This window comes from Balaenoptera borealis, assembly GCF_965194805.1.
Source record: "Balaenoptera borealis genome assembly, chromosome: 12".
Lineage (NCBI taxonomy): Eukaryota > Metazoa > Chordata > Mammalia > Artiodactyla > Balaenopteridae > Balaenoptera > Balaenoptera borealis.
In genome coordinates this window covers 36,632,923-36,656,599 of record NC_138869.1, presented here as the reverse complement: position 1 = coordinate 36,656,599, position 23,677 = coordinate 36,632,923, and the positions used below count along the sequence as shown (strand labels likewise).

At 36.8% G+C, this 23,677-nt stretch overlaps 1 protein-coding gene across 8 annotated transcripts in view; it reads left to right on the top strand.

Annotated features, from left to right (window-relative positions):
- Window positions 1–4,060: 4,060 nt before the first annotated feature.
- The window catches only part of CCDC66 (coiled-coil domain containing 66), a 51,957-nt gene continuing 32,340 nt past the window's right edge, over window positions 4,061–23,677 (top strand). For 2 of the 8 annotated variants that reach the window (XM_082345784.1, XM_082345782.1), the window contains exons 1-8: window positions 4,061–4,185; window positions 5,946–6,010; window positions 6,690–6,715; window positions 12,164–12,611; window positions 14,092–14,257; window positions 14,444–14,547; window positions 15,987–16,108; window positions 16,938–17,039. In XM_082345784.1, the coding sequence (XP_082201910.1) occupies window positions 4,175–4,185; window positions 5,946–6,010; window positions 6,690–6,715; window positions 12,164–12,611; window positions 14,092–14,257; window positions 14,444–14,547; window positions 15,987–16,108; window positions 16,938–17,039 (1,044 nt within the window). In that variant the 5' untranslated portion in view covers window positions 4,061–4,174. Of the gene's footprint in view, window positions 4,186–5,945; window positions 6,011–6,689; window positions 6,716–12,163; window positions 12,612–14,091; window positions 14,258–14,443; window positions 14,552–15,949; window positions 16,109–16,937; window positions 17,040–23,677 lie in introns of all 8 variants that reach the window. The other 6 variants (XM_082345783.1, XM_082345781.1, XM_082345787.1 and 3 more) reach the window with 6 other exon arrangements.

Here is a 23,677-nt window from a genome sequence, read left to right as displayed (position 1 = left end):
CTGCTTCACAGTGGTGGTCTGTAAGGCGGAAAAATTAAACCCATAAATGGAGGATGTAGGAAGGCCTTCCCACTTATGTGCTCCTGAAAAAGTCTTTGAACAGTTGCAGGCAAAGCTTCAGAGATCAGCAAACTAAAGGATGCAACCTTCCAAGAGGAATTGCTGAATCATAGGGCAGATGTTTAAAAGTTTCTATTAAAAATTATCACACTGTTTTCCAATGAGATTGGACCATTTTACACTCCCAGTGTAAGAAGATGAAGGTTCCAGCAGTGTCACATTTTCCCCAACATTTGGTATTGTCAGCTTTCCATTTTAGCTGTTCTAGTGGATGTGAAATGGTATCTCACTATGTTTTCAACTTTCACTCTTGAAATGACTGTGTGGCTGGCATCTCTCTCCTGATTGGACCCAGACTGATACAAACTCTTAGAAGCAAAATGAAAATGAAACACCTTTTTAACTTAAAGATACTTTATCAGGTACTTGATAAAAGCAGCAGTTTCCTACGACAAAAAGTGTTTACTCATACAGAAATGAAGTACCGTATTTAGAGAAATGGAAATGATTTACACATTTGGGATTGAACTGGCTAAGAAAAATAAAGCACATATAGAGATTTTTTTCTTATGCTTTTCTACTCAGTAATAATCATAACCATGTTTGTTTACTTTAGGATGAGCAAGATGTATAAATTTTATGATCTTAGGAGAGTCTCTGCAGTACCTAGATACTTAAAATTGGCTTAATCTAAAGTAAATTCAGGGGAGTCATAGACAATGAAAGGACTTACAAGCTCTCTTCTTTCTTCAGTAAAAAATTTCAAAACCTACTGTCATCTGTAGGGAAACATTTCTTAATTGTTTAAGTAGAATTCAAGGAGCATAGTTCTATAAAAGAAAGAAGCACAGAACAGTAGTTAAGATCATGGGCAAGTTACATCTCTGTGAGTCAGTTTCCTCATCTGTGAAAGGAGGCTGTCTGTAATTTTTACCTTAATTTTTTAAAAAGGAAAAAAAAATCAAGTGATCTAAAACTCTGTAAATTATTGGACTCAAATAGCACTTCTCCTGTAACAATATTGATCATTGCTAATACTTACATGGCATTTATGTGCCAGCACTATTCTAAGTACTTTGCATGTGACTAAACTCATTTAATTCTCACAACAACCCTATGAGGTGGAATACTAGTATTCATCCTCATTGTATCAAAGAAGAAACTGAAGCAGGTTAAGTTAATAACGTCCCAAGATCACACAGCTAGAAAGCAAGAAAGCTGGGATCTGACCCCAGGCAGCCTTGATCCAAAGCTCTGGAAAACTACGCTATGCACTGGAACAGAAGAGAACACAGAAGGCATGCATTTCTCTTTCCTTACAGATGACTTGCAGCCTGGATACCTCAAGGGCTCCAGTGCACTCGGAGTGGGATCCAGAAGTGCTTACTTAGCATGGGCCAAGATCCCACAGGTGCAGCTTGGAGCAAGATTATTGTCAAGGTGACACTCTTTGCACCCACAGGGTAGTAAGATCTGAGGAAACTACACTGCATATAAATGAAGGGTATGCTTGTAGTACCTCCAACCTTCACATACCTTTAAACAATCAATTCAAAGCCTTTAACTAAACTCTCTTTTCCAGGGGAATGGACCTCCGGCAGACTATAAAGAAGCATGGAGTGTTAAGGGATGCTACAACTGGAAACTTGACCTTCGATTCCTATCTCACAATACGCTTGGGAAATGGAATAGTTTTGCACCAATTTCTTGCACCTGGTAAACAAGCAGGCAGAGAAGAGTGGTATGTGGAGGATTTAAAACCATGCAAAAGATGACTTATTGAAAAATACAGAAAACACAAAATAAAAATCATTCCTCATTATTAGGTGAAAGGTTATTGGGGAACAGAATATCTGCACAGTGCTAAACCACCAGCCCTCAGATTACTTATTAACTGCAAAGGGGAAAATAGATGTTTACAATAGAGAGATAGGACTGCCACCACCAAAAGTCTTCAAACTTGACCACAGTAACTGTAGAACAACCTGATGTGATGCACGGTCGACCACATAAAAACATCTTAAAAGTATTCACTTTGTATTGAAATATAGTTGGTATACAACATTTTGTAACTTTCAGGTGTACTACATAGTGATTTTGTATTTGCATACATTATGAAATGAACATGATAAATCCAGTAACCATCTGTTCCCATAAAAAGTTATTACAATATTATGGACCATATTCCTTATGCTGTATACTATATCCCCATGGCTTATTTATTTTGTAACTGGAGGTTTGTACTTCTTAATCCCCTTCACCTATATAGAATATATTCCTAGAACAAGTGGGGAAAATTAAATAGGAATGGAACACTCAATATTATCATAAACTTGCTAATTTTATGTGCTATGGTTATATAAGAGAATGTCTTATTCTTAGGAGATACATGCTTTAATGTTTAAGGGCAAAGTGTTGTAATGTCTGTAACTGACTTGCAAATAGTGATGCAAAAAAAAGTGGGTGTGTGCATGGGCGTGGGTATGAGTGTATGGATGTGGATGTATGGGTGTGCCTGCCCACCTATGTGTAGAGAGAGAGAAAGCAAATGTAGCAAAACATTAACCATTGTCAAATCTAGGTAGAGGGTATATAGGCTTTCATTGGACTATTCTTATTTTTGTTTATTTAAACATTTTCATAATAATAAAAGCTAGAAACAAAATTAAATTTTAAGTCACACTACTCCCAGAAATACTGCTGCTAACATGTTGGTTTAAATCCTTTTAGCCTTTTTTTTAATATGCACAGATGACTTCCTTAAAACGAAAACAAAAAACAACACAGGATCAAATATACATTGGTACCTGTTCATTTATTCAGTCACATAAATTAACAAATGTTTATTTAAATATATCTTCCACAGGCCAGGTACATAAATAAATACTAAAAGATATCTTTGAGTTTTCACTGAATGTACCGTAAGAATTCAGTGTGCCTCATTTATTACAGCTATAGTTTGTAAAATCATTTAAGAGTAAATAGATGAAAATTCGTAAACTTTTAGTAACTGCGTTATATCTACGGGCATCCTCATCATGAAATATCATTGCCAAATTTAATAAGGTTTTTGTTGGCATTAAAAACTTTTGCTGTGGGCTTCCCCGGTGGCGTAGTGCTTAAGAATCCGCCTGCCAATGCAGGGGACGTGGGTTCGAGCCCTGGTCCGGGAAGATCCCACGTGCCACGGAGCAACTAAGCCTGTGCGCCACAAGTACTGAGCCTGTGCTCTAGAGCCTGCGAGCCACAACTACTGAGCCCATGTGCCACAACTACTGAAGCCCGCGCACCTAGAGCCCATGCTCCGCAACAAGAGAAGCCACCGCAGTGAGAAGTCCACGCACCGCAACGAAGAGTAGCCCCCGCTCGCCGCAACTAGAGAAAGCCCGCGCGTAGCAACGAAGACCCAACGCAGCCGAAAATAAACAACTAAATAAAATAAATAATTAAAAAAAAAAAAAAAAAACTTTTGCTGTTTATTCGTTTAACAAATATTTACTGTCTGTACTGTTCAGTTCCAGGTGCTGTGGGTATATAGGTGTCAAAAATCAACTCTGCCCCTCTGAAGCTCACTCTGACACAGGATCTGAAATGTATTAGTACCCTGATTGAAAGGGCAGGAACTGGGAAGTCCAGAAAATGGGTTCCTAATTTACCCACTAGTGGATTCCAGAGGAGCTTCATGGAGGAAGTGACGTTTAAATTGAGATTTGAAGGATGAATAGGAGTTAGACTCATGTAACGCTAGATTGGAACATGGGCTCTGGGGTTACATAGCTTGATAGAGAGCTCAGGCAAGTTGCTTAACCAGCCACCTCCACTTGAGCTGAGGCACTTCTCTGAGAGCTCCCTGTGAACTCTAAGGGCTACAATTCCGAGGAACGAAAAACCCCCAACATTCTAGAGTCAGGACCAGGTGGGGAGAACCAAGAGGGTCTCCCCGGCAGCCCCGCCCCGCTGAGCGCAAGCGCCAGTACGCTCAATCCTGATTGGCCCGCTCTCCCAGCTCGCCGGCATCACTGTATCCAATCGGCGTAGCGCTTGTTGAGCGGCGGCGGCAACCGACGTATACAAGGGGCTTGAGCGGCCTGTGGAGAGCGTGGCCGGTCGCGCCATGAACTTGGGGTAAGCTGCGGAGAGAAAGGTGGTCGTCCGTGGAGAGGGGGTGAGGCTGGGTTGGCTCTTGGAGTCCTTCGCGGAGAGCCTTCCAGGCCTGCGGCGCCCCAAGCAGCAGTACCCGACTCCCTGAGGTTGAGAGGGGCGAGGGGCTGGGTCGGCCTTTACAGCCTCCGCAGCCTTCCGTTTTCCAGTTAATAACTCGCGTGAAAACTGTCCGTGCCTCCTTTACGCTTCCTCATTTACCTCAGGAGGGAGAGGGAGGAGAGGAGTGAGAGGAGGTAAAAGGTGAGGGCAGGTGGAGAGATAAAGCGTAGCGGCTTCCTGGGGAGAAATCTTGGCCCGGGCCCTGGTGCTTTGCGACCCTGTTTCGGGGTTCTTTGCAGAGTGTGGGAGCGCCCAGAGGAGCTTAGCGGCCTACGTGCCGGGAGCCGAGGCTTCTCGAGGAGTCGTGTATCACCGGTGCCTGGCACCTGATAGGCCCTCATTAAGTAGTGGTTGAATAAATAAAAAGGACTTTTGCGTGGTTTATCATCACTGGAAAATTTGATATTTTAAGAAGATTAAAAGTCACCAAACTTACACTCGTGCACCTCGTTTAGCAAATGGCTTCTGTGTTCTAGAATCTAGGGGTAAGAAACAAGACAGTCTGCCCCTGAAGGCGTTTGCAACGCGGTAGTGCTGAATAGACGTACTTCACGGTTTCATTCAAGGTCTTTCTTTTGCTTAAGTTTCACCGACGTAAACATGAACTGTTTGTAACCGTGCTACCGGGAAACCCTTAAAACCCATTCTTTGTGGTGTTTTTATCTTAGTAAGTTGAAATCGTTTGATTTCCCCAACCTTAGCATCACCGCAAATTTCGTGTTCCCTTTTTTTGGCCCGCGGGATTTAATTTTGTTTCTTGGACGTCATTTTTGTCCCTGTTGATATGTGTTGACGTACGTCTTTTCTCTCTCTCTCACTAAAACAGTAAAATACCTGTGTGTACTGCTGTTTTAGTTTTCAGTGGAATTTTTATTAGGACCTTAACAGACGTACAAGTTTCGTTGGTAGTATCTACTGTTAACTTTGTGCTCTTGCGTTTGACAGGCACAGATAAAGTGTAGCGGGCAAAGTTTATTATAGATGTATTGCTGTGATAGTTACAAAAGTGTCACTAAGTGTGAATATGTATTAGTTGAAATATTCAGAATAGAGTAGAACTCCATGCTCAAGCAGTTAATAACCCTGGTGGCAATCTTATAGCTTCATTTTCAGGTACTGGTCTAACAGGCCATAGAATGTGTTAGTCATGAGACCATTATGAAGCTAATAAATGGTAGCTAGATGTGTTTTGCTCCATTAACATAGGTGAGGAGTTTTGTAACAGCATTATTTTTTCCAGTCTAGAGTTAGAAGAACTAAATGTTGTTACGATAACCAGATTAATTTATTCCTTGTCAGTAACAAAATGAAGTTTCAGATGAAACATGATAAATTGTTGGTATTGTTGGAAAGTTTCAGTAATTTTCTCCATGACGTTTTTAATTTTATTTTGAATTGAAAAGTGTTTTAAATTAAAAGAATGGTTTCAACTATACATCAATTTTTAAAAGAAAAATGAACATCTATAGAAATTTTTTTTAAAAAGAACGGTTTAATATTTACAAGATTCCTTTATAAATTCAGGAGAACAAGTTTACTTTCAAGGTTCAACTGAGCATTTCTGTCTATTTAAAATGTTGCTGTTTCTTAAAAATGACAGAAAACTTTCTTTTATTTTGCAGAGATGGTTTAAAGCTTGAAACTGAATTATTGGATGGAAAAACCAAGCTAATACTGTCTCCATATGGTATGCTATATTACTAGAAATCTAAAATATTAACTTCTAAATTCCTACGAAAAATGTGTAGTTGTTTAACAGATTTTTTGCTTGTAGTGGAATATTTAAATGACACCTTGAAAAAAAGCCGGTTTCCCTAACTTCCTCAAATTTATTTTTAGCCAAGTAAAGTCAGATTACATCATTGTTTACCACTGTCAGTATTTATTCATATAATTTAATGTTCCAGTATATTTCATTTGTAACATTTCTTTATTATATTTGTATATAGCAAATATGCTTATTGCCTAATGAATAATCTAGGTAAAACTTATGCAGTTATGTTCTGTGCATGTAGAGAATGTGTTGTTTGAGAAAATTCAATTTATAATAAGACCATAGTTTTAAAGTCATTTTTAGTTTTAGTTTTAAAGCTCAGAGTATGCTTTGGTACTCTTTTCATTCACATTATTTTCTTTTTCTCTGATCTGTTTATACTTTTACCTTGGAAAATAAAGAAAAATGAAATATAAATACTTGAACCACACTGTAAAAGTTAGAACACTCAGACAGGACCTAAAGTTAATGCTTTGAGGGTTAATATTTTTACTTAATATCTTCTTAAAATAATGTTAATTAAAATTTTCTTTTGTGACTGCCTTAGTATGTTTTCGGTTGATAGTTTAGTAATTTTTTTTTTCTTTTGTAGAACATAAATCAAAAATTTCTGTAAAGGTAAGCCAAATGACTTTGACCTGACTTGTTTTCAAATGTAAAATGCAGTTTACTTTACAATGGTTTGAAAATAATTCCTGTCAAACTGTTACAAAGGGTTTGGAATGATGGTGAAAAGTTATTATACCCTTGCTTTCAGGCTGGTCCTTTTACAGAAATGGAATCATAATTTTTCAGTTTAAAAAGCCTCCTAGAACTCACTTCTCTAGATCAGTTCTGTCCAGTAACACTTTCTGCAGTGATGGAAATGTTCTAAAATTAGTGCTATCCAATATGATAGTCAGCCACTAGCCATGTGTAGTTATTAAGCATTTGAATGTGGCCAGTGTGACTAAGGAAGTGAATTTTTAATTTACTTGTTTGATTTTTAATTTAAATTTAGTAGCTACTGTACTGGACAGTGCACCTCGTGACATCTTTAAAAACAGTCAAACTTTAAAGCAAAAATTTTTTTTTCCATACTCAAATTGCATTTTCCCACACCAAAAAGATGTATTTGATTGACAAAGTCTTACATGCATTTAGCTTCCTCCTCTAAGAGGTTATACTTGAGCTAAATAATAGTTTTCCTTTTAAATTATTTTTCTTTATCAGGAACCCACAGTGCCTTTTTCTACAAAATACATTACTGCTTCAAAATTTTGATACCACTACTTTTCTTGTTTCCCATTTCTTTTTCCATTAAGCAGCAGAAATTTCTACTCTCCCCCTCTATAACTTAGTGTAGCCCATTTTATTTTGCAGCATCTTAAAGTCTGTCTTTCCATATCTTGAATAGAGACTGGTTTGGGTGATGTGGCCCTTTTCTCTTCAACTCTGAACCCTTGATGGCTTTGCTGTTTCTTCCTGATTTAATCAAGGTGGAGAAGTTGCTTGAGAACCCAACATATCAATTACTTGATAAATGGGTAATGCTGATCAGAGTAATTCCACAAGCTACCTATAAAAATTATTACATACACACACATACATACACAGTATATACATACCTTGTGTGTTCCCTTAAGCACAGAATACAGATTGTATAGTTTTTTCCTAGCCCTGCCCTATTAAAATATTGCAACTAACTGTTCTTATTTGAGTCACATTAACAAATACAGTGCTCCTTATCATGCTCCTAGATAGAAATCAAGTATTACACATAGTTTTTTTTTTATCTTCACCTGACCTCAATTCTCTTGCACACGTTCCCTCTTCGATTGTGTCCTTAATGGATGTGCTATGGTCACTACATCTGTGAAGACATTTCATTATCTTTTTAACCAACTTAGAACATCTGGAGATCCCCTTTTATGCCTGTAATAAACAAAGTTACTAGTCTTGGACTTTTGGTAGAATCATTACAAAATTCTTTTAGCAGTTTAGGGATTTTTTTATTCTAGGATTCTTCTTTCCAGGGTAACTAATAAGTCTGTGCTGATGCTGATCTTAAATTATTTATTGTCTTAAAGCAGATTGTTTGGGTTTATTCCTCTTGCTTTTGGGACTCCAAAATACTGATGCATGGTAACTGTGTGAAGTGATGGGCATGTTAATTAGCTTGATTGTGGTGATTATTTCACAATGTATACATATGCCAAATCATCAGATTTTACACCTTAAATATATATAATTTTTAATGGTCAAATCTCAGTAAAGCTGGAAAAAAATACTGATGCAACCTAAATCTCCTTTCTATATTGACTTTATTTCAAGGAGCTTCTCTTCTCTTATTTATAGAGGTTCCTGAGATGCTTATTTCTCTTTGCTCTTCACAGAAGACAAAAACCAAAAACAGTAGTGCTGTCTTCCTTTTTTTGTTTTAATCAGTTTTTTAGTTTCCAAAATCTCACAGTTCTGTAGCTATATGTTGAATTCTCTTTTCTGTAAGTTATTCATGAATTCACTCATCATAGTGCTTTTCTTCTACTGGGGTAAGCTCCTAAGTGACTATACTACCTACATTTCTGTTTTTCCTCTTCCTCATAGGTTGAATTACTGTCGTGTACATAGTGTGCTCTTTAAACACTGTGAACTCTGTCTCATCATCATCAAGTTTAACAAACTGTTGTCAGAGTACTTTAATTCTTTCAAAATCTCTCCTGTACTTTTCTTTAATCTGTGGTAGTAAATATGAAGTAAAGATGGTTACCAGTCTAATTTCTTAAGCTTTTATAGGAAGATAAATATTAATGATTCAGTGTCATGGGTAATTTATAAATTCTAAACTCAAAATTATCTCACAATTAGTTGAAATATAAAGCATCTTAAAATTTTCGCAGGTATTTCTGTGTGTGAGAGAATAGTAGCACACTAAAAGATACATACAATATTAGTGCTAGGTAGCACATTTTATATTTTAAAATGTTAATCTTCTCTGATTCTTTCTGGCATTGGGATCCTGGCCCCATATAAATTGTAAAGTCGGCCAGCGTTAAATGCATTGGACGCTGTCTTTATATATTTTTTTAATATTAGGAAAAGTACTGGTACAATCAAAACTAGGTAAGAACCTAGAGGGGTGGGATAGGGAGGGTGGGAGGGAGGGAGATGCAAGAGGGAAGAGATATGGGAACATATGTATATGTATAACTGATTCACTTTGTTATAAAGCAGAAACTAATACACCATTGTAAAGCAATTATACTCCAATAAAGTAGAAGTAGAACATAAAACTTAGGGAGGGTGGTTACAATCATGAGGAGTTTAAATGTATACACAGAGGGTTTGAACTTACTTGATTTGCATGTAGGGAGCATTAAAGAATTTTTGAAAGTAGACTAGATATGATTTGTGTTGTAGGAAAGAGCTTCAGGCAATTCTGTGAAGGACAGATTATCATAACAGGGACACTACTTAAGGGCCAATTATATTAGTCCAGGGAGAGTCTTATGAGACCCTGAAGCATGGTGGCTAGCAGAATGGAAAGAAGGGGACAAAAGTGAGAGACTTTTAAGATACGTTAAGGGAATACACTACACTTCTTAGCAGTTTGAGTGAGAAACTGATTAGAGAACCAAAATACTCAGCTGTTAATGATCCCGAAAATGTCAGTATGAGTCAAAGAAGGGTAGGATTAGTAATACCTGTAGTCGTTGGAGACTGGGGTGGTAGAGCTTAGCTCTGTAACCTATGTGCAGTCTGCTGATAATTTACCTAATCCACACAATGGTTTTCAAAAACTAGAATGAATTGTGAGTGTCTAAAAAATGGAACTTTTAAGGTAAAATATGGCATTCTTGGTTCTCTTGAAATACTGGATGATCTAGCAAGTAGACTCAGATTCCTCTTTGGCAATGTAGGCTGCTTCTGAGGGGTGGCTGCCTCCTTTAGACAGAAAAGTGCTCTTCAATTATCCTAGTTCCCACCCAGGCTAATTTACAGTAGGTATTTAAATTTGCCACCTCTCATTTAGAGTTAGTTATATAAAAATAGCCACAGAGATAGGAGGGTAAAAGGGCATTTTAGATTGTGGTATTAGTATTATCAAAAGTGTAAAGCCTGGAATAAAAGGGTATAGGTGAGGGGAAGAGGGTAATAAAGAGATTTTACTACTGATAATACAGGTACATTTTGAAAAGAAAGGTAAAATGGGGTTGATTCATTGGTCAAAGTGTGGTTGTGTGTTATGTCATTTTTGAAAGACAAGGACGTTTGGGATATGATAAGCCAGATGAAAGCCATGTGGCATCTGCCCCACTCCTTGATAACAAGAATCTTGTCTTACTCATTTTATACCTCCAACATTTTTCCCATAGTGTTGATCACCTAAAAAGCAACACTTAGTATTTATTGAATGACTGTTGAATTATTTTATGTTAGATGGGTTTGCAGAAATATACAGTGGGATAGATTTGAGATAAGCTGTAATCAGTAGTGTAATGAAAACCTGAATTTAGGTGTATTGTCATGTAAAAGGGGAGAAAAAGATAATTTGGAAGGAATAAATGACCAGTACTTGCTGGTAAGCTAAAGAAGACTGTGAAGGAGGATAAAGAGTCAAAGATGACTCCATGGTTGCTGGTCTGAAAGATTAGAACAACAGTGCTACAGAAATGAGATATTTTGGAAAGGGGAGCTAATTTGGGGGAGAGAGAGAAAGAATTCAGTCTTTAAAATGGTATGGTTGAAGATAGTAATTCAACAAAAATTTACTGAAACCTACCCTGTTCCACTCACTGTTCAGATACTGGGGACACAGCAGTAGACAAAGCAAACAAAAATCTCTGCCCTGTAGAGTTTACGTTAGAAAAAGGTGGGAACTTCCCTGGTGGCGCAGTGATTAAGAATCTGCCTGCCAGTGCAGGGGACACGGGATCCATCCCTGGTCCGGGAAGATCCCACATGCCGCGGAGCAACTAAGCCCGTGCGTCACAACTACTGAGCCTGCACTCTGGAGCCCACGAGCCACAACTACTGAAGCCCACACACCTAGAGCCCACACTCCGCAATGAGAGAAGCCACTGCAATGAGAAGCCCACGCACCTCAATGAAGAGTATCCCCGCTCGCCACAGCTAGAGAAAGCTTGTGCACAGCAACGAAGACCCAATGCAGCCAAAAATAAATTAATAAATTTAAAAAAAAAAGGTGGAATGGGCAGAAAATAATCAAAATAAATATAGAATATTACAGGACAAAAGTGCTATAGAGAAACATGAGAGAAAGGGAAGGGGCACGGTAGGCTTGAGAAACTGAGGAGTGCTAGGGAGGTGGGAGTGAAGTTAGAGCAGGAAGCCTGCAATTTTTAATAGGGTGTTCAGAGAAGACCTCACTGAGCCAGTGATGTTGAGCCAAGATTTGAACGTGGTGAGTGAATGAGCCATGTAAAATCTGAAGGAATAATGTCCCAAGTAGAGGCACTGACTAGTGCTAAGGCCTATGACTGGAGGTTCTTATTGAAATTGAGATTATGGAGGGATTACAGTTATGGGTAGTTACAAGGTCAGTATAAGATGATATCACTGTGGCAATGAGTAACTGAGGTAGCATGGAAGACAAGAGTATAGGAACAGAGGCCAAGGAAATGAGGCCAGGGTATTGAAAGAATATGAAAGCACCAATAATTAAGACAGGAGTTAGGTTAGAGAGAGAGATGGTGACCCACAAGCTAAGTTATTCAAGGAATAAGGGCTAGTAACCTACGGGTGTATAAATGCCTGTAAAGAAAGGTAGTGTGGGTGTTAGAATCATGACATGAGATTCAAAGCTGAAGCAGAATGAACTGTAAACACCTAGAATAAAAGTTCTGTAATCTTCATTATCCTGAAATAAAATAATAATTTCCAGTTGTTAATGAAGCTTTCAAGTGAAGATTTGCAAAGGTTAAGTGTTAGTTTCTTATGGGTATATTATCTAACTAGCAAAATGAGGGAAAAAAAAGTTTCGAAGCCTGACTTATCACTGATTATATAAAGATAATTGTTGATTTTTCGTGGGCTATTGTAAAGAATAAATTTCTGGTGTTTTAGCAGATGGGAAATAAGACCAAGATTGCAAAATGTCCTTTAAGAAATAAACAAACTGGATACATTCTGAAATCACAAAATACTTGTGTCAGGAGTGAAAAACTTTCGCAAAAGAAGAGAATTTGTTCAGAAACTTCATTGGCAAAAAGTGAAAAAAACAGTATGACTTTTTCACCCACTAAGGATTTATGCAAGCAGTATGCAGATAAAGACCATCTTCATATCCAGAAAGAAATTTCACCTGCAACCCCTAATATACAGAAGACTAGAAACAGCATAAATGCATTTGTAGTAGCTAAACAGAAGCCTTGCAAAAAGCACATCACAGCTGAAAATGTGAAGAGCAGTTTGGTGTGTCTAACACAAGACCAACTACAACAGATTGTAATGACTGTAAACCAAGGAAATAAATCAGTTTCCCTGACTGAGAATGGAAAGAGGGAGGAAACAAGTAAGATTTTTCTGAAGTTTTAATATTAATTTTATCAATATGTAAGTTTTAGAATTTGAGTTTCATTGGATTTTACATAACTGTACCTCTTAAATTCTAGTTTAACATGTAACAATGTTTTAAAATAAATATTCGTTTAGAAAACATAGGCAGAATTACTTTTGTAGTTAAAATATGCCATGTTTTAAGGTTAATGTTCAGAATATTATTCTCATGTACCATGGCCTTAAGAAACCCAGTTTCTGTGGATTCTAGATTTTAGTACAGAAAGCTATTGTACTAATTTTGGAAGGTAGGAGGCTTTACTTACATGAAAACTAATTATGTAAAATGTTCTAAAAAATTGTTATTGTATTTCTAATGAAAAACGAGGGAATTTTGCTATGAAGATTTGACTTGAGTTGCTGAAAAGGATTATTTTCCTGGCCCCGGCTTTTGCTCTTCCTGACTCTCAATCCTTGCTTAGAATTAGCAGCACTATCTTCTTAACCAACATAAAACACTGACTTGGAAGTAGTGGCGTATTATATGCCTTCTGTTTTACTAGTCAGGGTATTGTATTATGTTTTTAAAAACCTTCTAGTTTCAGCTTTGATCTAAGGAATTGTGACTATGAATAGAAATATTATTAAAATTTTGTTAAGCAACTGTGAAATAAATAAAAATAAAATTAACAGTCACCAGGAAGAGGCCCCACAACTGGTCTGGGGACCAGGTAGCTCCTTAGCACTCCCAAGGGGCTCAAAATGGAGTCATTTGCCTTCTCTTGGTATAGATTATTCTTTGTAAAGTCAGGGAGCTAACTTTTATCTTTAAGGCTAGAATTCTAGCTCAGAGAACAAAAACTAAAAACTTACTAGGTGTAATGAGAGATGGTATCAACAAAGTTAAAAGCAGAATTTGCCTAATCATATAATGACCTGCATATTAGATATGCTTTCTCTCCATTGGGAGAACTATCACATTGTGGGTTTTTTGAGCCAAGCATCTGAGCCCTGTGTAAAACATTTGGAATAGATATAGGTGGGATATAGAGAAAGTGGTCCATGGAAAAGTTCATCACTGATTGCTTTCCCAGCTAAATGAGAAAAATAAGGGCAAGGTAATGAGTTTTTTTATAAAGCTGTTTGCATTTATTCTCCTTTAAGTTGTGATTTGTATTATCATTTATATTATTTGTAAAAGTGTTGTTGGCAAGAGTAAATAGAGGTTTTTTTGGTTGTTGTTGCTTGTTTTCTTATTTGAAACAAAAGTTTGTATGGCTATGGCCATACCTCTGGGCCATTTAACCTCTGAGGCTCAGTTTCCTTTTTTGACAAAAAGGGAATCATAATACGCACTGCAAGGGCTGCTGTGAGAGGTGATTAATTAGATGATGTGTAAAGCCGTGTTTTTTAAAACTGTGTAACTGTATCAAGATAAGGTATTACAATAGATGTAATTTTAGTATTAATTTTAAAACATGCATTTTACCTTCTAGGTCAGTATAGTCTAAATTTAAACAATATTCCTGATCAGTCAAAGGATGAGAACATTGTGGGACTTACGCAGAAAACTGAGGCCATTTCATCTGTTCAGGATGAAAAAAAGTCTGTTTTAAATGAAAATCAGGTGACATCTAATCAGTATGAGCAGAAAATTGCCACGTATGTAACTCACGTCTGTTGTTGTGGGGTCATCTTGGGAATATGGTTTTACTTTTCCTTGACTTGTATGTGAAATATTTACTCTGAAGACTAGAGCTATTTAAAAGTTTATTACTTAATATTTATGGAGTAAGTTGTATAGAAACATATGATAAGGTTTCTGTTATTTTTTGTGTTTTGTCTTAGAGAGAATATATGGAAACCAGCTGACATATTCAGTACTCTGGGAGAAAGAGAACGTGATAGAGGTTTGTTGGAAGCAAAAAAAGCCCAGTGGAGGAAAGAGCTTGGTAGGTAATTATTGCACCTTTTATTATGGTTTTGTTGGCTTAAGGAATATATATTGAGGATGAAGTACATCTTGCAGTATGATATTATCAAAAACCTTGTTTTATAACATTCACCATCTAGAGTAGTTCTCTGCAAATGGCGTAAGAAACTTTGTGATTTCACATTCCCTTATGTTATATCTTTTCGTTTGCTGATCTGTGATTTGCACCAAAAGCCACAGATGAACATTAATATCATCAGGATCCTTCTGGAGCTCAAAGATTCCTAAACATTTCTCATTTCCTGAGAATCCATTTTCATATTTTTCCATTACAGAAATTCTATGGGTTAAAGATGGTTTTATTTAAAAATAATTCATTTTAAAAATTAAAACATTCTAATCAAGAATCATCAATATGATATCAATCAGTATATCCCATACAAAAAGAAGCTTATTTCTTTTTTTCAGTCTGTAGACATCATAACAGAAAAAGTTATAATTTCTGTTAAGTAGGGTCTTAAGGTAAGTAAGATAATAACTAAGAAACTCCTGTTACTTCTTGGACTAGACTTAGGGTCCAGGTATCAGAGTTTGGAAAATACACGAGGTAGTAGTTGTACTTAGGAATAGTTGTACTAAAAGCATGAAGATGGGATTCACTGTCCACTGAACTGGAAAGTCCTGCCAGTTAGTCACAACCCTTCCAGGACAGGTGATCTAGAAAAAGAGGTAAGTGAAGAAATAGGGAATGAATTGATGTTGGAAGTCAAAGTAATAGAATAATAAAGAAATTAAATGTATGGTAGCAGTGTCAGAAGGTTTGGAGATCTGATGTGTTTTATATCATAATTGCAGCTTTAAATGTTTTTTCAGTACAAATTTGGACACATGATTTTATGTACTTTCAGCAGTTATAAATAATAATGGCTGACATTTATTAAATATTTACTTTGTGTGAGGCCCTATACTGAAAATAGGCGCTATTATTACTCTGATTTCATAGAATAAAAAATGGGGTTTAGAGGGATGAACATCATTTTGCCCACAGTCACACAGCCGGGAAGTGGTTGAACCTGAATTTGACCCCAGGGTTCTCTGACTCCAGAGTTCTAGCTTTTAAGCCTTTTAGTAATAATTAAATGAACATTATTGTACAGTAGAACCTCACAATAATTAGCATAATATAAAATATGTTCTGAAAAAATTGCTCCTTATTTATAATTGTAGTAAAACAAACATTTTTATATCCATTTATGCCATACTTAAATTTGGTTCTGATTAAACATTTTCTTTTATTCCATATCCTTAAAATTCTTCTCTGTCTTGTGAGTTAATCTCCTTCCTAAAAAAATTTTGATCTGTGTTGGAATCTGCACTCTTTAAGAAGGTCATGATTTGTTTACATCATTTTTTTTTTACAGTTTTTGTATATTTTTTTAAAAAGGACATTATTTACAGATGAACAGGTTGCTTTAAAGAAGAAAGAAAAAGAAGCTTCTGAAAAATGGAATAATCCATGGAAAAAATCTGAAGGTGATAAAATAGTATGGGAAAAACTTCAAATTCTTGATCAGGCTAAGGTAAAAGTATCAAAATCAGACACTTATGGAATATAAGATACCTTAACTGCAATTTTTTAATGCTAAGCCTTGTTCATATCATAAAGCTTACTTTTTTAAAAAATAAATTTATTTATTTATTTATTTATTTATTTATGGCTGCGTTGGGTCTTTGTTGTTGCACATGGGCTTTTCTCTAGTTGTGGTGAGCGGGGGCTACTCTTCGTTGCGGTGCACGGGCATCTCATTGCTGTGGCTTCTCTTGTTGCGGAGCATGGGTTCTAGGCGCACGGGCTTCAGTAATTGTGGCTCACAGGCTCTAGCGCGCAGGCTCCGTAGTTGTGGTGCACGGGCTTAGTTGCTGCGCGGCATGTGGGATCTTTCCTGACCAGGGCTCGAACCCGTGTCTCCTGCATTGGCAGGCAGATTCTTAACCACTCTGCCACCAGGGAAGTCCCTCATAAAGCTTAGTTTTGAAACTTATTCATTTTTTTAAAACTCACTTTTCATATGGTATTTTAAAACAACATTATTTTGAATTAAATTATGACCTCAACTACTCTGTTTGCATTCTGTAAATAGTCTTACTATGTTAGTAGGTGAGTGTAAAGGCCCCTGGCACCTCCTTTAGGCTCCTATAAAAGAGCTCCACGATGTTATAGATGACCACAAAACTCTAGCACTGACCATGTGGTATCCACTACAAGGTTATCAAATCAAACATAAGTGATTGCTTATCAAACATAAGTATATACCATGTGTCCCTCGGGTAGTGCTTTGGGGACCTTTAAATTTTGCATGTATTTAATACTAGACAAAAAAGTGCCCTTGTTTTTCTTTTTGTTTTTAGACTTCTGCTAGCTATTCTAGCATTCTGTCACAGTCTCCCAGTCAGGTAATGGTGATCCAGGCTGATGGGCACTCACCACCTAGAGCTAGTCAGATTTTAGAGGTAAGTTCTAAATGTCATTACTTTGAATATATAAGCCCTTTAGTACTTGATGACTATATAATGTACTTTCCTTGAAGAAGTGAATCTAAATACTCTTTTTTAAATTACCAGTTAATTTTTATTGAGTGCAGTATGCTCCTTAAATTTTTTTTTAATTTATTTATTTTATTTTTGGCTGCGTTGGGTCTTCGTTGCTGCGCACGGGCTTTCTCTAGTTGCAGTGAGTGGGGGCTACTCTTCGTTACGGTGCTTGGGCTTCTCATTGTGGTGGCTTCTCATGTTGCAGAGCACCGGCTCTAGGCACGCGGACTTCAGTAGTTGTGGCGCACGGGCTCAGTAGTTGTGGCTTGCGGGCTCTGGAGCGCAGGCTCAGTAGTTGTGGTGCACGGGCTTAGTTGCTCTGTGGCATGTGGGATCTTCCTGGACCAGGGTTCAAACCTGTGTCCCCTGCATTGGCAGGTGGATTCTTTTTTTTTAACATCTTTATTGGAGTATAATTGCTTTACAATGTTGTGTTAGTTTCTGCTGTATAACAAAGTGAATCAGCTATATGTATACATATATCCCCATATCCCCTCCTTCTTGCGTCTCCCTCCTACCCTCCCTATCCCACCCCTCTAGGTGGTCACAAAGCACCGAACTGATCTCCCTGTGCTATGCAGCTGCTTCCCACTAGCTAGCTGTTTTACATTTGGTAGTGTATACATGTCAGTGCTACTCTCTCACTTCATCCCAGCTTACCCTTCCCCCTCCCCGTGTCAAGTCCATTCTTTATGTCTGCATCTTTATTCCTGTCCTGCCCCGAGGTTCATTAGAACCTTTTTTTTTTTTTTAGATTCCATATATATGTGTTAACATGCAGTATTTGTTTTTCTCTTTCTGACCTATTCACTCTGTATGACAGACTCTAGGTCCATCCACCTCACTACAAATAACTCAATTTCATTTCTTTTTATGGCTGAGTAATATTCCATTGTATATATGTGTCACATCTTCTTTATCCATTCATCTGTCAATGGACACTTAGGTTGCTTCCATGTCCTGGCTATTGTAAATACTGGGCAGGCAGATTCTTAACCACTGCGCCACCGGGGAAGCCCCGCTCCTTAAATTTTAAAAAAGTTATTAACTATTTCTTTTTTTCCTTCCTAATGAACATTTACATTTTAACAAATGTATTCTGAAAATAAGGCAGTAACCTAAAGGTATGATTCTGGTGGTAGACATTTTCAGTACTGGTAGAGTTCTTATAGAACCCCGCCAGTTAGATTGTTTGCATGGCAGCTTGTTCTGCTCCATAGAGGACTGACTAGCCTACATCAGTTTATAGTCTGTTGATACCTTTACGTTAACAAAAGGAATGAAATATGAATTACGTTTTTCTATGTTCCCAAAAGCACTTTGACCAAATGTTAAAAGGCAATAAATTAGTCTTGCTAGAAGTTATTTTGGAAAACTATAGTTCTGGATGATAATTCTAAGTTTTTAGAGTTTAGAAATTGATGCATGCACATAGTACTAAAAACTGCAAATAAAACTACTCATGATGTTGTTGAGAATCAGTTGTAAGCTTATTTACTTTTCAACATTAGGATTAAAAAAACTTTAATGCTAAAAGTATTAGGTATTTCTGTTACCGAAATGTCAGTTGAAGTGTTAGCATATCATTTATTATTGCTTATTTTGCATGGCTTTTTAGGTCATTTATTATCTGGGAGTAATCCATACTATGATTGTTAATGTAAATAAAGAATTAACCATTTAAGGTGACTTTTAGTTTTTTTTAATGATAGCATGTGTCATTTTTTTTTTTTAATAATCTAGAAAACCAGTAAAGTTATTTATATTTTGGAGTCAGAGATAGGGGTTGGGGATGGGAGAAAGACTAGAAAGGAAATCATATACTAAATCCAGGGTTGGACAACCAAGGTTAGAGTATGATTATCTATGCATATTTTTACTGTTTAAATGTAGTTTTTATGTATTTATGTGTGAATGCTGTAAGATAATGGAGAGGTGCTACTGGGGGGACATGAACTGTAACAAAAAAAAATCCCCCTTTAAATACCTGAAAGCAGTTGGTTTCATAAATCCCAGCACTAGCCACAACCATTTATATTATTTGAATATTAAGTTAACCTCTTCATGTAATTGAGAGGAGGAGAAATTTAGTTGCAAGCAGAATCATCAAGGCCAATTTTGTTAAAACATGAGGTAATGCACATAAAGTGCATAAGACAGTGGCTGACATATAACAAGTGTTTAATGAAAGTTTGCTCTAGTTATAATTTACAAAGCACAGGTCCATTCTGAACCCTGAGGCTGCTAAGAGTCAGTTCTCTCACCATCTTCCTTTCCTCTCTCCTCTTCTTGATTCTCAGTCTTACTCCCCCTCCCCCAGTTGAATGGCCCTGTATTCTCTTTCCTGTATTGTTCAGCCCAAACATTTTTTTACACTGTGCAGCTTAAAATTTCTTTTTGTGTTTCTAAGAAATTTACTTACAGCCTCAGCCTTTGTGAGAATACCTCACCTCCATGAAACCTTGGCTTTCCCTAATGACTGCCCCTCCCTGGGAAGCCTCTTTTAAGTGAAGGGAATATATTCTAGCATACTGTCTAACATGGGATAGAAAGTGAGGTTATCATTCTGCTAGCTTCTTATTGCTACCACCATACCATAGTTCTGCAGTTAGCCAACAAAAAATTCCTCTTAATTTTTGGTGGTAAAAATTTGGTGGTAAAATATACATAACATAAAATTTACCATTTTAATAATTTTTAAGTGTACAGTTAAGTGGCATTAAGTGCATTCACACTGTCTTGCAGCCATCACCACTATCCATCTCCAGAATTTTTTAATCATTCCAAACTGAAACTATACCCATTAAATAGTAACTCCCCATTTCTCCCTCCCCTTAGCCCCTGGCAACCACCATTCTACTTTCTGTCTCTATGAATTTGATTATTCTCAGTATGTTTAAGTGGACTAACACAATATTTGTCCTTTTGTGTCTGACAGATTTCACTTAATGTTTTCAGGGTTCATCCATGTTGTAAACATGTATCAGAATTCCATTCCTTTTTAAGACTGAAAATACTCCATTTTATTTATGATACTGCATTTTGTTTATCCATTCATCCAAATGTTGATGGACATTTGAGTTGTTACCACCTTTTGGCTATTGGGAATAATGCTGTTATGAACCTTGATGTACAGATAATCTCTCCAAGTCTGTATTTGCAAGTCTTCTGGGTATACACCTGTAAGTGAAATTGCTGGATCATATGGTAATTTTATGTTTTATCTTTTTATGTTAAATTTTTACCAGTTTTAATTTGATAATTTTATTTTTTATTATTTTACTGTTTCCACAGCTCCTGCGCCATTGTGCATTCCCATCAGCAGTGCACAAGGGTTCTGATTTCTCTACATCTTCACCAGCACTTGTTCTTTTCTTTTTTACTTTTTTTTTGGTTGATAGCCATCCTAATGGATGTGGAGTGGTGTCTCATTGTAGTTTGATTTACATTTCCCTAATGATTCGTGATGTTGAGCATTTTTTCATGTGCTTATTGGCCATCTGTATATCTTCTTTGGAGAGATGTCTATAAGTCCTTTGTCCATTTTTTTTTTAACATCTTTATTGGAGTATAATTGCTTTACAATGTTGTGTTAGTTTCTGCTTTATAACAGAGTGAATCAACTGTACATATACATACATCCTCATATCTCCTCCCTCTTGCATCTCCCTCCCACCCTCCCTATTCCACCCCTCTAGGTGGTCACAAAACACTGAGCTGATCTCCCTGTGCTATGCAACTGCTTCCCACTAGCTATCTATTTTACATTTGGTAGTATATATAAGTCCATGCCACTCTCTCACTTCGTCCCAGCTTACCCTTGCCCCTCCCTGTGTCCTCACGTCCATTCTCTATGTCTGCGTCTTTATTCCTGTTCTGCCCCTAGGTCCTTCAGAACCTTTTTTTTTAAGATTCCACATAAATATGTTCGTTGTACGGTATTTATTTTTCTCTTTCTGACTTACTCTCTTTGTATGACAGACTCTAGGTCCATCCACCTCACTACAGGTAACTCAGTTTCATTTCTTTTTATGGCTGAGTAATATTCCATTGTATGTATGTGCCACATCTTCTTTATCCATTCATCTGTCGATGGACACTTAGGTTGCTTCCATGTCCTGGCTATTGTAAATAGAGCTGCAGTGAACATTGTGGTACATGACTCTTTTTGAATTATGGTTTTTTCAGGGTATATGCCCAGTAGTGGGATTGCTGGGTCATATGGTAGTTCTAGTTTCAGTTTTTTAAGGAACCTCCATACTGTTCTCCATAGTGGCTGTATCAATTTACATTCCCACCAACAGTGCAAGAGGGTTCCCTTTTCTCCACACCCTCTCCAGCATTTATTGTTTGTAGGTTTTTTGATGATGGCCATTCTGACTGGTGTGAGGTGATACCTCATTGTAGTTTAGATTTGCATTTCTCTAATGATTAGTGATGTTGAGCATCCTTTCATGTGTTTGTTGGCAATCTGTATATCTTCTTTGGGGAAATATCTATTTAGGTCTTCTGTCCATTTTTGGATTGGGTTGTTTGTGTTTTTGATATTGAGCTGCATGAGCTGCTTGTAAATTTTGGGGATTAATCCTTTGTCAGTTGCTTCATTTGCACATATTTTCTCCCATTCTGAGTGTTGTCTTTTCGTCTTATGTTTTCCTTTGCTGTGCAAAAGCTTTTTAAGTTTCATTAGGTCCCATTTGTCTATTGTTCTTTTTATTTCCATTTCTCTAGGTGGTGGGTCAAAAAGGATCTTGCTGTGATTTATGTCATAGAGTGTTCTGCATATGTTTTCCTCTAAGAGTTTTATAGTGTCTGGCCTTATATTTAGGTCTTTAATCCATTTTGAGTTTATTTTTGTGTATGGTGTTAGGGAGTGTTCTAATTTCATTCTTTTACATGTTGCTGTCCTGTTTTCTCAGCACCACTCATTAAGGAGGCTGTCTTTTCTCCATTGTATATTCTTGCTTCTGTTATCAAAAATAAGGTGACCATATATGTGCGTGGGTTTATCTCTGGGCTTTCTATCCTGTTGTTCCATTTATCTATATTTCTGTTTTTGTGCCAGTACCATACTGTCTTGATTACTGTAGCTTTGTAGTATAGTCTGAAGTCAGGGAGCCTGATTCCCCCAGCTCCATTTTTCTTTCTCAAGATTGCTTTGGCTATTTGGGGTCTTTTGTGTTTTCATACAAATTGTGAAATTTTTTGTTCTAGTTCTGTGAAAAATGCCATTGGTAGTTTGATAGGGATTGCATTGAATCTGTAGATTGCTTTGGGTAGTAGAGTCATTTTCACAATGTTGATTCTTCCAATCCAAGAATATGGTATCTCTCTTCATCTGTTTGTATCATCTTTAATTTCTTTCATCAGTGTCTTATAGTTTTCTGCATACAGATCTTCTGTCTCCTTAGGTGGGTTCACTCCTAGGTATTTTATTCTTTTTGTTGCAGTGGTAAATAGGAGTGTTTCCTTAATTTCTCTTTCAGATTTTCATCATTAGTGTATAGGAATGCAAGAGATTTCTGTGCATTAATTTTGTATCCTGAAACTGTACCAAATTCATTGATTAGCTCTAGTAGTTTTCTGGTAGCATCTTTAGGATTCTCTATGTATAGTATTATGTCATCTGCAAACAGTGACAACTTTACTTCTTCTTTTCCAATTTGGATTCCTTTAATTTCTTTTTCTTCTCTGATTGCTGTGACTAAAACTTCCAAAACTATGTTGAATAACAGTGGTGAGAGTGGACAACCTTGTCTTATTCCTGATCTTAGAGGAAATGGTTTCAGTTTTTCACCATTGAGGACAATGTTGGCTGTGGGTTTGTCATATATGGCCTTTATTATGTTAAGGTAAGTTCCCTGTATGCCTACTTTCTGAAGGGTTTTTATCATAAATGGGTGTTGAATTTTGTCGAAAGCTTTTTCTGCATCTATTGAGGTGATCATATGGTTTTTCTCCTTCAGTTTGTTAATATGGTTTATCACATTGACTGATTTACGTATGTTGAAGAATCCTTGCATTCCTGGGATAAAAATATGGAATGCTTCACGAATTTGCGTGTCATCCTTATGCAGGGGCCAAGCTAATCTTCTCTGTATCGTTCCAGTTTTAGTATATGTGCTGCCGAAGCGAGCACCTTTGTCCATTTTTGAATTGGATTTTCTTTCTTGTTGAGTAGTAGGAGTTCTTTACATATTCTGGTTATTAACTCCTTATCAGATATATAATTTACAGGTATTTTCTTCCATGAGTTGCCTTTTCACTCACTTCATAGTGTCCTTTCTTGTACAAAAGTTTTTAATTTTGATGAAGTCCATTTTACCTATTTTTTGTTTTTGTTGCCTGTGCTATTGGTGTCATAGCTAAGAAATCATTGCCAAATCTAACGTTGTGGAGCTTCCCCCTATGTTTTCTTCTAAAGGAGTTTTATAGTTTAGGTCTTTGATCCATTTTGAGTTAATTTTTATATGTGGTGTAAGGTAATGGTCCAGCTTCATTCTTTTGCATGTGGATATCCAGTTTTCCCAGCACCAGACTGTTCTTTCCCCATCAAA